This window comes from Mugil cephalus, chromosome 4, assembly GCF_022458985.1.
Source record: "Mugil cephalus isolate CIBA_MC_2020 chromosome 4, CIBA_Mcephalus_1.1, whole genome shotgun sequence".
Classification (NCBI taxonomy): Eukaryota; Metazoa; Chordata; class Actinopteri; order Mugiliformes; family Mugilidae; genus Mugil; species Mugil cephalus.
This window is the reverse complement of record NC_061773.1, coordinates 2,235,066-2,252,672: the sequence shown is the minus strand read 5'-3', so window position 1 is coordinate 2,252,672 and position 17,607 is coordinate 2,235,066. Positions and strand designations below refer to the sequence as shown.

The following is a 17,607-nucleotide window of genomic DNA, read 5'->3' as shown; positions in this document are numbered from 1 at the left end:
GCAGATGTAAAACGGAAGATATTGTTTTTTATGTATGTCTTAATTATGTCAAAAATAAATTAAATACACTGATTACATTTTGTAATCTTAGCAATTATATATTTACCGATTTTAACTACCATTCCACATTGTATATACATAATGTCTTTGTATTTCTGTTTTCCTCTATATTTTTCAGTATTATTGTTTGATTGCCACATATATTTAAAAATGCATTCAAATGTAAATACTGTTAAGTACATCAAATCTAACTGAAATGTACTGAGGTCAGATGTATTGAAGGCATTGCCTCTTTAGCAGTATGTTGGAAATTAAATTTATAGTGATAAGTCAAGTAGAAAAAAGTATTTATATTGATAAAATCCCTAATTCGAGGAATCCACAATCCTGCCGATTGTCACGACAGATGGCTGCTTTCTCTGATAATTAAGAGATGTATGCCATTTTCTAAAAAACCTGTTAGAACATAGGTAAATAAATAGCTACACAGGGAATTTGCCTGGCATTTTGAAGTACCAGTTAATTTCCTCATCCCAATTATTCAAAAGGAAAAAACAAACAATATTTAACTATGCAACTTTCTTGCCTTGATAGAAAGATAGAAAATCATCACCCAAATAACATTAATGTGTCCAAAGCATCCCACTGGTGCCCAGCATAGTAAGCCAGCATCCTGAAACAGATTTTAATGCGTAGAGTTTTTCATACTGAAACATTATATGAATAAAAGAACATGAGGCACCCAAATAATACTCAACAATATCCAAACATTTTATTTATATCCACAGGAAAAAAACATTTTCACAGACTCCTTTTTTAAACAGCAATACATCACATTATGTTCACTTAAACTACTGTAACTGATAAATAAAAAAGAGGCACAAAGGGTAACATGATTGAATGATTGTATGTGTGTGTGTATATATATATATATATATATATATATATATATATATATATATATATAAATATAACACATACATATACACACATAAACATACACACACTAAACACTGGATTTGTTTCGCAAGCTCTGGTCCATGTCTTTTTTTAACAAGCCTGAAAGACTTTCCATGGGTCTAAATGGTGCAAATTACAATAAATTAACACATAAATAGATCACAGCGTGAGACCAGTGTGTTGCTGTAGCTGCATTTGTTAAAATGTGTTTGTGAATGCAGCCACCTCTGATACTGGTGCTTCTGTTTCAGATACTACAACAACAAAAATGTATAGAGATAACGCTTAAAGCTCAAAACATGTACATTTCAAACTGGACATCCTAATAGCTGCCAAATATCAAGTCTCTGTGCTCCTTTGTGAGTTATGTCTGTAAGTTCATATCTAGTTTCAACTAACTGGTTAATTTGTTAGTAATTCAAGTCAACTGGCACAGTCACAGACACATTAAAAGTATAAAAACAAGACAAATCTGTCTCCAAAAGTATATGCAAACACATACAAACCTGACATCTGGAATTTAAGCAGCTCAAGTTCATTACCAAAGGGACTCAATCGAGTAAATATCATCAACAAAAAATTTACTCATAATTTACAATATTTAGCAGTGGATTCTTTTCCTTCATACAACTAAATTGAAAGAGAATTTTAGATTTTCATATTTCTCAAGAAAAAAAAAAAAAAAACGTCTCAGTCTTGATGTTCATACAAATATGCATTATTTGGCAATGTTAAATCTACAGAAAACCAGTGTTATATCATATGACTGGGAACCTAAAAGAAATGTACCTGACAATATCGATTCATCTGGCATCAACAACTCAACATGAGGAAAGTTATTTTTGAATTATCAACCTGAAATCTAGTTAAATGCTGAATCTGTAACTGTTAGTGCCTGACAACACAGTGGTCAAAAATAACAGGCCCACTTCACTGTCACACATTGCAAACCTGTAGGTGATGGTTTGTGTTGTACTACACTCTACTGTGTTGTTCGATGCACCGTTTTCTCATCCTCTCTCTCATCCTCTCTAATACAGTTGGGCAGGTTAAACAAGACAAAGAAACACTTGTCGAGGAAGAAATGATTTACTGGCATAAAAACAGAATCTAACTCAATTTTGTGACTAATTCACTTGGATCCAGTGGGGAAGTTGCAGACTCTGGGTTGACAGGTTTAGCCTGGCAACAAATCAAGCATCTTCCCTTTATACTTGGCTTACATAGTGAGAGCCGTCATCTGCGAGCCAGCGCTTCTGAGCGTTCTCTGCTGCTCTTTGGAGAGCCTCTCTCTGAACGACCTGGAAGAACACAGAAAAAAAACAATAGGTCACCATTAAGGTTTGGACCTGTAGCTTCTTCTCAATCTGTTCACTCTCACTAGTATATTAAGTAACGTGTGTGCTGGTTTGACTGAGGAGACATGTCTGTTGTATAATTTATTAATGCTAATAATGATCTAATCTATACACAACTATTCATAAAGATGTTTGATAGTTTGTCAAGCCCTCTGGCTCTAAGTAGCTTTTTGTGATAAGAGAGAATATACTTTACTGTTAATTATTTTGCACTTAACAGAAATAGCTTTAAGTTTATCGTATTTACATCAGTTGCACAGTGCACATGTGATAAGAAAAGCCTTCCCGAATCACCAGGGGACGACATTTTGTTAATTTACAACAGTCAACGGACAACAGTCTCTGTGGATTGTTGTATCAGATTTTAACAGCTTTTTTTATGCACTCTTATTATCACAATGCATCTAATTTTGTCAGTATGATATCAACAATTGATTATTTCACAGTTAATGAGATTTATCCATTTCACACTCTTTAAACCTAAGTAGATAGCAGACTAGGAAAAAAAACGTGTGCACTAGCACACAGTAAAATAAATTAAATTCCACAAATTGTTAAAATGAACTAAATAAAACTAAATGGAAGATACAAAAATACATGTTGAGTAAAAGTATAATAATAATTAAATCTTACCTGGTCGTGGTACTTTTGGTTTGGGTAGCAGGGTGACTCTCGACCTGGTCCGCTTTTCACTCTGACCGCTCCCTGTCTGTCAAGAGAACGAGACCTAGGAGCTTTGAGCTGACTGCGTCTGTGCCACGACTTCAGCTGTTCGTTCACCACTTGTCGCGGGAGGCAATTAGAGCGGTACTGTGGATGGTCCCATTGTGCTGGAGGGGTTAATCTGATATCAGGAGGCAAAGGCCTGTGTGCTCTCTGATGGGGCACAGCGGCATCTTTATACCGATATTCATATCTGTTGGAAAGACCGGGAGACTGCTGGTGGATATAGCTGCGTGCCATGTCCATATCAGGTGGGTAGACCATTTCTTCACTGTAATAAGCTGCCTGCATACCAGAGCTGGGCGGGTGAATGGGATTATGGTAAAAGCCAGTGGGTGAGAAGGCTTGAGGTCCATAGCTGCCAACAGGGCTCGGGTGCAGGAATGGAGACGGATATTGTCTGGGGAAATCGCTGGGCAGTTCCTGACATGGGGAGCTATTGTAAGATGTAAACGAGTGTTCAGAGTTGCTATCCTCAGAGCTAGCATGGTTCCCGTAGTTCATTGTGGGGGAAGGAGACTCTGGTAAAGTTATTGAGTATTCAGTCAGTCGTCTCCTCGGACCTCTGGTGCGACCGCGTTCCTTATCAAACGAAGATTCAGGACTGGACAGCCTGTTAAAGACACAACAATTAAACAATGTGATGGCTTATCACTCATTTACAGCTCATTCTGTGAAAAACACAGGTGTGTGTGTGTGTGATGAATAACTACCTGAGGGAGAGCTGTCTGTGCACACGCATCTCTGGTGTGGAGGGTGTACTGCTGGATGTGGTGCGACTCAGCCTCAGATGGGAAAGTTGGACCGGCAGAGCTGACTGTGCTAAACAAGCCTCCAAAGGTGGCAACAATTCCGTTTTGGCCGGACTGCTGAAGACACAAAATGGCAGCATGAAAAATATGTTTGACATGGGTGAGTTGAAAATGCAACATCATTTTAATTTAATAGTTACAATTATTTGCAGGTAATCATCTCTTAACACTGTGTGTGTGTTAGAACACTGACATCAACTGACCTTTTTAAAGGTTTTTGTTCAAAAACAGCATAAAAATAAAAGACATTTGAAATCAAAGAAATCTAGAATAGAATAATGTGGTCCCAGAATGCTGAGTGGTATTTAGAGTGTGTGTGACTTTCTGTCTTGATGTTGAACACATCTAAAAGAATAACGCTCATAATGCCATGGCTCATTTTTAAAGAAACCTGAATTACACCTCGCTGTCAGTTCTGTTTTAGCACCAAACACTGACTGTGGTAGCACCTCTGCAACAGTTGATGGCAGTGTTGCACATTTGTGAACATTTACTCTGTAATTTACAGTTGTAACAAAGTTTGTACCATACATGGATTTGCAAGAGTAGATGAGGAAGACATATCATTATCATCAAACAGATCAGTAAGTTGGGTAGAAGTGGAAGTTATTTCCCATAACCTGCACCATTAACTCACACAATATGACAAAGCCCTGTTTGTTTTTCCAACACTAAAATCTTGATGAACAGGAAACAGTCTTGATGGATGACCTGCCCAGTCTTCATGGCTTGCACTTATCCACTCCTACCTGGATGAACAATTCTCCAGCCTGTCCATGAATCCTCTTATACTCTCAAACTATCACATAAGATCATCAGCTATATCTTATTATTAGATTCCACATGTTTCTTTTAGCCCAACGTATGTATCTATGACAGAAGTTATCTTGTTTCTCCTGCTCTTCCTTTCTCTCCATCGTCTCTGTTTCTACCCGTCTGGCCTTCCCTCCATATGAGCTGGGTTCTGCTCAAGGTTTCTTTCTTGCCACTGTCACACTCAGGCTGCTCTGGAGGTTTCAGGTCGGTTTATGTAAATAACAATACACAATTTGTACTGTTATTGATGCTACATAAATAAAACTGAACTGAATGATGTGCGTCACCTTGTCTTGCTGGAGGAGCGGGACTTCTTGCTCTTCTGATAAGGTTCATCAAGGCTAGACTCCGTCCATGGGGAGTGCTGGATGGGGGGAGAGTCGTACACAGGGCTCGATGTGAAACTCATGTTGGAGTCAATGCTCGGACGTGGAGACTGACTCAGGTTAAGCCGTGCAGACTGAGGAGTCACAGTAGGAGACATGTAGGAGCCGTCTACAGAGGAGTGTGAGGACACAGGGGGAGGCTGGGGCAGATCTGTTTCAACTGGATACGAGAGTCCCGAGGAAGGCTGTGAGGACTGGCTTGTGACTTCTGGAAAAGAAAGAAAACAACCGTTATATTAATGCTATTTCATTCTGACACACATTAACCTTTTAAGGAGCAACTTCTTTAACTTTAATTATGAGAACAATGTAGATTAGTCAAGAGACACACTTTCTTTGTTCCAATCTTTTTTGATTAACTGTCATTTAGATAGATAGATGCTTTATTAATCCCAAACTGGGAAATTTCACTTGTTCATTTGTACAAAACAATGCTCTAGTTCCCACCAACACTTGAACTTGCTAAAACTAGGACAAAGCCGTACCTTCATCTTGTACAACGGAATCAGATAAAGAGCTGTCATCAGAAGTGCCTTGATCTAAAAAACCCAAAACAAAAATAAAGAGATATGTGAAATGACACAGTCCTATGGAAAGTACAACACTATTGTCTTCAAGTGACCTGGCCTCTCACCTTGTTGCATGATATTAAAAGCAGGAAGTGGCGATGATCGGCCATGTTCCAGTCTCAGCTGAAAGGCCGTCTCTTGTAGCTGTTTGAGCTTCTTCTCCAATCGTCTGCACTGCTGTAAGCGGCTCTTCCTAACAGCCTTACTCTGGTGGCCCTCGTCACAGAGCTTGCGTGCAGCTTCGTATATCTTCATCTGAAGCGTCAACTCGGCGTCCACTAAACGCAGTTCTGAGTCCTGCAAAGTTGTTGACAGGGCGACAGAGAAAGACAGTGGTCTAGAAACACTGCATATCCTCGAGTTCTGTTTTTTTCAGGGTTTATAAAGCGTCTCCATACCTCTGCTCCTCGAGGGATGCTTTGTTCTTCCAGTTTAAACGCAGCTCCGATGCGTCTGCGAATCTGCGGAGGCTTCTCTCCTGGCAGAAGAGGGTAATCTTCTGATAGTTTGCCTGTCAGCTCCTAGAAAACATGGAAATAATTTAATCCAAGTGTCAATAAAGCTGCATTAGAAGATTATGAAAAGTTTATTTTTCTGAGTCTTGGTTAAATAATCAAAAAAAAAAAAAATGTAATGTTAAATCAGCACAAATGAATCTTTTCATTTTAGTTTCTGTTTGAGTCAGATCACATGGATCGGTTTTTCCATGACAGCTCTGAGACGATGTATCAAGTATCTGCCCTCCTTACGTGTTCAGACATATAAATTCAAGGAATTGGTTGCATAATTTCACAACACATTCTTTGTGTTTCTCTTTCTCACTGTATCAAGTATCTGTGTCCTATGCTGGCAGCAAACCTGGAGAATGACAACACATAACACTTTGTTACTGATTTTATTTAACAGTCAGTTAAAGACTCCTAGTTCAGAGAGTCAGGCAGCTCTGCAGACAAAGACATTAAGTGTGGCCACTGAGCTGAGAGTTATTCTTTTGTCACTGAGGGCAGGGAGAGGTATCATGACTCCCATTAGTTCACCTAAGCATGTCCCAACAAGAGTGCCCAGCCCGACTGTCAACAGAAAAAGAACGATCCGTCCTGGGATTTTACCCTGGAGCAGCTACACACCCAGAGCATGAGTCCACTTTGGAAACTCCTATATGTGGTAATTTTTGGGTTTTGTTTGATCCTTCACGGTGTACAGAAAGAGAAAGAGAGTCACAAAAGATCCAAAATTAAAGGGATGGCATGGGACAAAGGTCTCTTGAGTCAAATTCAGGAGGCTGCTGTGGGACCATTTAAATTGTTTTATCCAAAAGAAACCACCAGAACACCTCTTCAAAAGCTATAATACGTTCAAATACGACTTGAAACCATTAAACACAAAGACATGTTTGATAATCTATAATTTCATTTACACACAGTCACTATTCTGGACTGCTTTCCTTCTGACGTGTGCACCCTGCACCCAGGACCAGGCTGTATCTGAATCTCAAGCGTGGCTCAAGGGGCTGCCTTGTTGTGTTTCATTTCTGTTGGATTTAATTTGCTAAAGTTGAAGATTTTTAGAACAGGTTCAATGAGTGACTCATTGTGTAGAAGACTGTCATTTACCCTGTAATTTTGGGTTTGCATGAGGCTGGAGTAAAACCTCATCTAGGTCTCGTGATACTGCAAAGATGACCTAAATGTTTATGGATATCCCTAAAAATGGTCTTCTTGCAGGTTCATTTATGAACTGGCAGCATGCGTCACCAAAATCCTGCACAAAACTGCCCTGCCAGTTTAATCCTTCATACAGGTTCATAAAGGCACTGAATCATCAGGAGAAATGGAGGTACACTCTGTTGGATTACATAACTAATAATTACTGAGTTTTACTTTGTCTGCAAAAACCCTTAAAAAGCCTTAAATTAACTTGGATTATAATATTTATGTGACTCATCTGTTCTGTGACACGTCACTTACAGCTTCTCGGATGCAGAGCTCTTTCAGCTCCAGTAAGCAGATCTCCAGTCGGTCTTGAAGGTTCTGGTGTTTGAGCTTCATGGCCCGAGTGTGCGTGGTCACATCCTTGGTGTGTGTCGTCGGGCTGTCGGAGCCTGTGTTGTGCAACAGGGAGGCAACAAATGGAGTCATCTGAGAATATGCCACTGTTGCAAACATTTGTTTATTCAAAGGCAAAACTAAAACCCATAGTGTGGTCAAATTTGAATGAATAAATCATCGCACATTGCCAAAACATAACTTACTAAACCATAAGAAACAATACAGCGGGTAAAATAAGTATTGAACACACCACACTTTTTAATCCGGAAGCGGAAAGAACATCATTCGACCATAAACCAGCCATGACCAGGTGCTCTTCGCAAGATTTCTGACAGAGTAGTGAAAAGCATTATCAGAAGAGTTGTTCAAGAGTCAAGGACCACTAGTGCAGAGCTTCAGAAAGACCTGGAATTAGCAGGTACAGTTGTTTCAAAGAAAACCATAAGCAATGCACTCAACGGCCATGGCCTGTATGCACGCTCACCACGAAAGAATCAATTTCTGAAGAAAAAGCATGTTGAAGCTCGTTTAAAGTTTGCTGCACAACATTTGGAGAAGCCTGTAAAATACTGGGAGAACATAGTCTGGTCAGATGAGAGCAAAACTGAACTCTTTGGATGCCATAACACACACCATGTTTGGAGGACAAAATGCACTGCACATCACCCCAGAAACACCACACCTACAGTGAAGTGCGGAGGTGGAACATCATGGTGTGCTGGCAAACTTCATGTAATTGAGGGGAGGATGAATGGAAAAATGTATGTAAATGTATGTATTTCATCACTGAAAAACAGCAGACCGGCTATAAATCCTATCTTTGCGAAGCTTAATGTATTCAGTGTGTGGTGAAGTGGTGTCACAGTGGTGTTACTTCCGAAATGCACCTTAGCTCTGAAAATGTATTACAGCAACAATAAGTGTGCAGACAAATATGTCTTCTTAAAACACATCTGCCGCAGAGAACAGATAGCAGCATTCCAATAAGTACTCGCTGCTGATTTAGATCGTTGTGTTTAGCGACACTGAAACTGCAAAATCAGTATCAGGATCTTTGAAACTGTAAACAATGCGAGTGTTCGTCTACTGCTGTCTGTAACCCTGGTGACTAATGACAACAAGATTAGTCCCAGAGCTGTGGGAGTGGCTTCGGGGAAAATGCATTGCATACCTTCAGAGATTATTAACAGAATCCCTGCAGGTACTGACAAACATCTGAGGTGCGACAGGAAAGGAGTGTGACAGCACAACAATGGACCCAATAATTCCTTTTCCTGCTGACAGAATCCCTCTATTCTTTGTTGGGCAACACTTTTTCATTGTATAGACGGGACTTAACGTGACTTAATTAAGTCCCGAGGAATGTCAGGAAGGCCGGAGCCAATCAGTCGATACTACTGAGAGTAGAAAAACAAGATGCCAAGTGTTTGCTATTAATTCTATTGCACTACGATGCTGACCTGTGTGAGCGACCACATTCATAATTTTACAAGTTCATAACTTGAAATCACTTAAAAACAAATTCACACGCTTGATGAACAAAGGCTACACTTACATAGGCAGACATTGAGCAAATTTAATGTAGTTAACAGTGTTAAAATGTGGGTGCTACATGTCTAAGTAACATCCACATGAATGAATACTAGGTCCAAAAGTTTCCCAGCAGAACAATGAATTGTCACAAGATGGTCAGTGTTATTCACTTCTCTTGCTAGTGGTCATAATGTTATGCCTGATCAATTACACATTGGCTAGAGGGCTCCCCGGAACAAAAAAAATCATCAAATTAAAGGGTAATTTTACCAATTTTATGCATTAAACTGTGTTTACAAGTAAGCTACTGAAAATGCGAATAAAGTACATCTTATAGAGGAAACTGGTAAATCTGAAGCAAACTGCCTCAAGTGTCACCTTAGAGACTCCCTGGTCAGTCTGACAATTAAAAAGTTAAAAAAGAAAACTATCAATGTGTGTGACGTTGTAAAGGTCTGCATCCCGTGCTTCAACTGCATGAAATTAGACTTGTCAAGGCTGCACTAGCTGCTAGAAGCATAACACAAATATCGGACTCAGCAAGTCAGTGAATATGTGTATGAAGATGAAATTGATATATAATATATATATATATATATATATATATATACATATATATATATATATATATAAACTTTTACATTTTTACAGGTCACAACAGACCCATGAACTTTAGCAGAACTTTGAAACTTGTTGTATTTAACAAAGCAGATCATTTGGTCTTGGCTTTTAGCTGGATGGATTTACTACTTAAAACCAGTTGAATGTGCTTTGTACTGTGGTGCAGAGTTGACTAAAGAATGTAGATTATTTTATTGAGAGCACGACTGGGATTTCTGCTAACAGGACAGTTTTAGATGTAAATGTTATTTTCTTATTCTCTGAAAGAAAAACACATCAAGGAGCACAAGCCTAACTAACTCTCTAGTGGTCTTGACTAGGTCTTTCAAAATTATTATTCACATGTATAAAAAAGAGAATGTGTTTTTTTTTTTCCCGACGTGGTCGGTGCTCTTGTTGTCTTCCCTTGTTCTGCTGTGGTTTGATTTCAGCTTTGGGAAGAAATAGTATAACCAACTCTACCACCAGGCTCTCAACTTCAAATGTAGTGATAATAAATGATCCAAAAAAACAATTAACTATGTCGGTGCTTCAATGATGGTGACACACCTTATCTTCACTTGAAAAGGTATCAGTTCTGTGACCTGACAGATAAGGAGTCTGTAGGTCACAGAAGCATAGACGGGTATGTACGCATGTTACTGTGTTAAACACACAGTACTGACCATCTGGCATTTTATTTGCACAAGGGCAAGTAGTCAATTATTTTCTCATGTCATAAACAGAAATGGTAAAAATTTGAAAGAAGGTGCAGTGATAAGATTGACTGGGCTAGGCTAATGAATGTGCCCATTTTTTTTTTAAATCAATAACAGTTTGAGCCCTAGTAAGTAAGCCTTAAGACTGCGTATCTCAAAAAACAAAATTGTTACGATATAACTATTTGATCACACAGCATTCGGAACGCTGTGCCTCGAGACACCGTTTCAGACCAGACCATTTTCTATGTAGCGCTTCCAAACACGCATGGTGTGTCACTGTGAGGTGTGGTGAAGATGGAAAGGTCTGAAAATTAAGCAGGAGCCATGAAGACCATGAAGACTTGGAAGAACTTGTGCCAAAAAATGGTGCCATGTCATTTGTTTGGGGGTTTTTTTGTTTGGTATTAGAAAATCTGACGTTGACCAAAAAAAGCATTTTTTTGCAAGTGTTGTCGGGCTAAAATTACAGTGCTAACTCAGGGCCATGCAAGCCTATTTTACTACTAGTGTGGAATTATTCTACAATATTTACTCATAACAGCAAAAAAGTCCAATCTTAGTCAATCCACTGCATTAGTTCTTCTCCACCAGTAGAAAATGTTGTAAACACCTGACTATGCATGAAAAAAAAAAACGTTATATACCATGACACCATCAGAATTTTGGAAAATACCGTGATATACATTTTTGGCCATATGACCCAGGCCCAGCTGTGAGACATAGAAATGTGTTTTTACCTGAATGAAGGATGATCCCGCTGTCAGTGTCACTGATCTCTCCATTCCCCTCCATGTCAGTGGATTGACTTCCTGATGCTGTTCTTCAGAGCAAGCGAAAAAATAATGCAAGAGTCACAGCATGTCCTGTTAAGAACAATTTTAAGAAACATTTATTATTGAAACTATTACAACTTGATGTGAGAATATTTTATCTTCATTATTTTTTTTTTCCAGTTGTCAATTTATTGAGCCTTAAGAGGAATCTGAGAAAGATTCTGAACGTCTTGAAAATCTTTTGAAACACCCGAAATGAAATACAGATGACAGCATGGGAAAACAAAGATTTCCAAAAGATTTATACAACTATTAATATTCCTCTAATAATCAACTTTTTTTTCACTTCGGAAATGAATTAGACATTAGGCCCCGAAAAAGAGCAACATCATTCGTTGATTAAGAAAAGTAGAAGAATGTTTACACTAATCTTAACTTGAAAGAGCCGATGCTAAAATCTTGGATCCATTTTTTTTTTTAAAGAAACTATATACCACTTCCCACAACCTTTGGTTAGAAAAATCACGCTGCGTGATTTTGTGAGACTGGTTTCGCATGACTAGTCTTGTGAGACTGCGCAATGAGATTCGTCCAAATGTGAGGAAGATCTAAAAACTACTACACTGAGGTATGACAACAGAAGAGATTTGGACAAAAGCAAAGCCATATGAAAGACGCGCCAAACTAGAAGGCAAACATAGAGGAAATACCAACAACAACATTAGTTTGGTGAAAATTTCTGAATGAATTTGTGAAAACAGTAGCGATAACCGGCCATAAAAACAAGAATTAATGCAGGTTTTGTAAACACTGCTCAGCACTAAATCTTGGGACCCGTTGCCTCAGTGATTCAGGTGTGACTTTCCTCCTTGACCTCACAGACAGGTGTAGTCATAATGGTCTCACGCGGCATGAGTACACACACATGTTGCCAAGTCTAGGGTGTTTCCTATGACTGCCTGTTTGTTAATCGCTGATGTCACGGCCGCCATTATCTCATCCCTTGTGAAAACTGAGTTATATTATACATCCAGCTGGTGTCGCACACAATCGGCGAGGCTTGCTGGCTTGATTATTAACAAGGTGAACTAAAGAATGTGGCGCGTTCCAGCACATAGGGGGAGGTTCACGTTCATTAGCGCTCCAAAGTTTCTCAGTAGGTATATATTGAGCAACAAGCAAATGAGGTTAAAGTTACAAACTACTTCAATGTTGCTCCAGCACAGGGTGACATTAAAGAATGAGCAAGAGATCTATAAAATACATCCTGAGCATGACACACGCCCTGTGTGAAACTCATGACTGTGACTGGACACTTCACACCTCCACATTACAGACAACCAGCTGCTGTGTTTGCACAATCAAGGCGAAGCAGCTCATGCACAGCAAACTAAAAATACAGCACATGCCAGCTCTGAGATTTCAGAGATTTTTTAAGTTAAAAAAAAAAACACAAGCTTCGTGTGTGACAAATGTTCTACAATTATTAACATCCACTGCAACAAAAACTTTTATCAACCACATTCATTTTGGCAGACACATGGTGATCAGTGGGTTACCTCAAACCCAACCACCTGCAGTAGTTGGCGCACGACTGAAAGAAATGTCAGAGCCCAGGTTGACACCTATAAAAAGTCCATTTTGTGTGATCCTGACAGTCTAACGTGCATATATTTATTTATTTTTAAAAAGCTTCTATTTTAGATTTTTGGGCTGATAAACAATTATTATAATTATCAAAATAGCAACAGGTTATAGTCATTAGAACTAGCTTATTTATTGTTTACCATAATACAAAAAGACACCTGATAGGGGATTTTAACACATTTTCAGTTTATAAATCCCCTGGAAAAAGAAAACAAAACCAAAAAAACGCTCGTCCCACTGAGAGGAACCGAAACTCCTAATGACTGATGCACTGTCTCTTATCATCAAAACAAAACACTATGAAGAAGTGAGAAGTCAGATGTTTTGTTAGTCATAATCTAGCATTTTGTTTAGTGTACGTTATATTTTCCCTAAAATTCAGGTTTTTGAATGGACCACGTTCAGACAATAAGCAAACAGCTAACAGGTAAAACATTCACATCAATACTGACATGGTTTGACAAAAAAACATTCAGATCACTACACAATACTATAATAAATTGATTCTAAATTCATATACCTAGAAGGCACAGATTCATTTAAATACACATACGCAGGACACAGATACGGCAAGTTGGACAACGTCTGAAAAATGTCACTTACTTTGTGAAAAACTTGTAAGAGAAACTATCAAAATCCAAAGAGTGAAGGCTTTTCCTCAGATCCAGCCAGCTTGAATTTAAACACAAAAAGAATCTCGAGCTGAGTGGAGTATGCACAGGAATGAGGGACTCGCCCACTAAGAAAGCGCTGCCTGCTGAAGAGGAGTGGCCTCGTATGGGGAGGGCAGAACACTGGAGACGGGATCGAGTAACTTGGCTCTCCTGTCTAAGTCTGAAACTGTGTCAACAACAATGACCAATGTGGTGAGAAGTTCAGCAACGCTTTACAGTCTCATGAGCGTAATAACGGGTGGGTGGAGGAGACTTGTTCGAGACGTGTGTCCCAGAACAAAAGCACTAAAAAGATGCATTTTGGCAAAGACTTGAGGCCCCAGGAGAGACAACGTTTTTTATCAATCAATGAATTGACTGAACTCTGTCACCAAAAACAAACGTGTCCTGCTTTTCTCCATCATACATGAAAAACGTACATTTTTCAAACAGCTTTGTAATTTCTTACTCAGCAGGTGTGAGGGACAGCGGTTTGACTTGGGGAGCTTGCTTTTATTACTGGTTTTAAATGAGTGACTTTGTGATTGAGTCTTAATGACTCTCTCCACAGTTTTTATTGCAACAACCACTATAAATCACTGCTAACTACTGAGAGAGTTTTACTCTGCCAGTTCTAAGATTAGATATCTGGTTTACTGCATGTTTACTGCCATCTCCTGGTTGTTTAAAAAGTAGAGAAAAAGGATCCCCTGAAACTCCATCTACTTCCAAACTGCCAGTATAAAGGCCATTTCACATCCTGCCTCCACTAAAAAGAGGGAAACATATGCCTGTGGGGTAGTCCACATGATTTACAGAGACAGGCAGCACCTGCTCTGACACAGCATGGCTCACATTCATTGTGAATCTCAATATTCATTTTGGCTTTCCAGGAATGTTAGTGCTCAAGACACTCAGAAAACGGCCCAGTAACTCCCAGACACCCAGGGATCGGATCTCAAATGACACGGCACCGAGAAGGCAGCAGCAGCAGCAGCAGCCGCAGAGACAGACGGTTAACAGTTTGGTTCAGTAACTTTTACATTTAGACTTTTACAGTGTGACTGGACACATCTGACAAATACCAAACATGTAGGCAAAGCCTTCTAGTCTGACGATATTACATATGCCAACAAAGACACAAATGGTACAAGCAGACAAATGATCTTTAAGTTAACTCAATACTCGCTCATGTACTATCTAATAGAATGGCCCTGCAAGAGCATTTTGGGTGAGGTAGATTGTTGTATACTATAATATGTAGTCCACTATATTGATATCAATGGGGATTGGCTGAATAAAGTAAAAAGTGAAGCTTCATGAATGTGGTGTTTAGTGGTGCAACTAATGAAATAGTCTAGGATTTTCATTGAAATAAATGTCTATTGTCAAACAAGTAAACACAATAATTATTCAGCCTATGGCCCACTGGCTGTTTGCACTTTTATTTATATATTAGACTATATGTTATTTAAAATGAGTGTCTGTGGCAACATTTCCCCGCAAAAACATTGTTTTACTTCCTGCTAACAAGATATAACTATCGATATAACTACTCTCACCTTCTCCCACATTGTATTACCTGTAGCATTAAAACACCCTTGTTGTTACCACCAGAAACCAAGGGAAAGCTGCAGCGAAACACCAACCACCTTCCAGCTGCGTTTCGGTTACTGCGATAAAAACATATCAGCAGCGGCAAACAGGATGCATATCAGCATCAAGCAGTTTGGTAATCTAAAATCAGATTACCAGTCTTACTAATAACTGATTACCTCATCTACTCATGGGAAACTGCAGCAAAGAGGTTTTACCAACACTAAGAGAAAAAGGCTCCAACACATTTTACATTCCAGTTAGAGGCCGAATTATAGTTTATGACTTCACATCTGACGACGCATTAATCAGATTACAGACCTCCTCGATCAAAAACTGGAATACAACAGCAGCAGCTAAATCCATAAAGCTTTATTTGAAAACTATTTAAACAATTTCCCATCCGTCCAGTAGCCAGCTGGTAGTTTATACAAACCAAAAGTTCCCAAGAGACAGAGAGCAGGTTTTATGTAGGCAGAACAGCAGCTGGCAAAACAAATTCTTTAAATATTCTTGAGACCTTTATTAAGTGCACAGCTAGACCACTGCTGCCAGTGTGGCATCCTCGACTGCCAGGGATCACACATTTCCCCTTAATATTTCCTTCTTCCACCTGGATCCAGACGGATTTTGCTGTTGTGATGCTATAAAAAAAATGGTAAAATGTCAAAAAGGCAAGCAAATAAACTCTCCATCCATCTATGCTCCATCACCAGGTGTGCAGAAGTGGTGTGTCTGGTGTGGGCAACTTAATTAGACGTTTGTGCAGCAGCACCATGCAAAACTGTGACCAAGCAAGGCTAAACTGAGATCATGACAGAGTCGACCACACACTAGTTCATACATTTATACCTAAAGCTCCTCTTATGTGGCTTTAAATCTGGTAACATCTCATTTTCTCACATAGTAATTAACTTGACATAAATCCATTTATACCAAGTTTCTCATACTGCAAACTTTAGCGTGGCGTTATTGATTGAAAGCTGTAAGATCTCCGACTAGAGTAATGTGGTTTGCAGAGAGCCGGGCGGCACAGCTTGAGTTTGAAGCGACCGCCCCGCCAGCAGGTCAGCCAAGCTGCAGGGGTTAAGCCACTTCTGTCCTATTGCCCTCAGGTCAGCGCTCAGGAATGTATAGACCATGGAAATATTTCAATTCAAAGAATTACAAACTCACCAATGGGACTACTGCTGCTGTGGGGGGAAAAAAAACTTTACACTGATGAAAGTTTCCAGTGTGTCTCCAATCAGTCATTTTCTAAAAGGTTTTCTAAAAGGTTCACTGTGCCTCTCTTCAAACATGCATTCTTGCAAGTTCTCTGCTTTTCGCTGCAAAGAGGATGTTACAAACTAATAACTTCTCTGTGCAGACAGATATCTTTACAGTTTATGATGCACTTCTCATTTGCAAACAATCACATGAGGGGGAGAAGAAGAAGAAAAAAACTCCATGAAGCTCATGGTCTAACATGTACAGACTGGGTGTTACTGTTTAATGTTGCGTTTCAGGGGTTTTGCTCCATGTCCGTGGAGATGCTGAGTTACCTGCCAGCTAAATAAACACCTATAATGTCAAACTACAGCAGCAGTGTCATAGAGAAATGTGTGATGTTTAAACTAAAGACGATGGCAACGAACTTTGAAGCTGCACTACTACTGTTATATACACATATATTCCAGTTGAGGAAAATCCTTCAAACCGCTCAGTCAGCTGCTGGGCCTCAGATTTAAAAACTTTCACAAAGTTTAATAACCCACATTAATGGCAAGGTTTCCCCCCAAAACTACAGCCCTTCAAGTACACCTACTAGTTATCAAAAGTTCAACAGCACTGACTAAACATGCTTGTTAAAATAATTGATAACGTTACTAAAGTTGTTGTTTCTTGCTCTTACCTCAGCAGCTAGTTAGCCTGCTAGCATCGTGCCTCATCTACATCCATACACACTCAGGCTCCATGGGCTCACAGCCTCCCAGATTTCAGTTGGAAGCTTTTTTCTAGCTAGGAAAAATAGCAGAAAGAAAAACTTCTTAAGAGTCGTTACATTACGTTACTGTGGCCGAAACAAATGAATAAACTGGAACAGAAAGATTTAAAGTTTAAATCTAGCAAATGAAACGCAACTTTTTTTCTGACGAGGCTACTCCGAGAGTTTTTAGTCAGAAGTACAGCAATGCCGTGTTGCATTCATGTGCAATCGGAAGCAAAAGCAAGCACCCAGTATTTACCATGGTAACCGCATTTCCACATGCGTAAAACGGCACAAATATCACGCCAAGTCATCAAAATAGAGAGAGAAAATAGTGTTTAAAGTGGTTTATGTATGCAAAACATTCACTCACGGTCAGTAAGACATTGTTTCAGGCTCATTTCGTGCCATAATTCCACAACCAGCTGGGATATTCTCAGTA

At 39.3% G+C, this 17,607-nt stretch overlaps 1 protein-coding gene across 7 annotated transcripts; it reads right to left on the bottom strand.

Annotated features, from left to right (window-relative positions):
• Positions 1-747: 747 nt before the first annotated feature.
• On the bottom strand, positions 748-17,372 carry inavab (innate immunity activator b). Of its 7 annotated transcripts, none has more exons than XM_047584313.1 (11): positions 17,321-17,372; positions 17,091-17,197; positions 11,265-11,342; positions 7,592-7,725; positions 6,023-6,145; positions 5,690-5,921; positions 5,541-5,594; positions 4,957-5,263; positions 3,755-3,910; positions 2,952-3,654; positions 748-2,261 (listed from the first exon to the last, which is right to left on the bottom strand). In XM_047584313.1, exons 3-11 carry the CDS (start codon positions 11,317-11,319, stop codon positions 2,169-2,171), a joined length of 1,857 nt encoding a protein of 618 aa, XP_047440269.1. In that variant the 5' UTR covers positions 11,320-11,342; positions 17,091-17,197; positions 17,321-17,372; the 3' UTR covers positions 748-2,168. The 7 variants fall into 7 exon arrangements, with proteins under 7 accessions (XP_047440269.1, XP_047440266.1, XP_047440268.1 ...); XM_047584310.1 differs by having other exon boundaries at positions 11,265-11,390; positions 17,321-17,371; XM_047584312.1 differs by having other exon boundaries at positions 11,265-11,347; positions 17,321-17,371.
• Between the last annotated feature and the right edge of the window lie 235 nt (positions 17,373-17,607).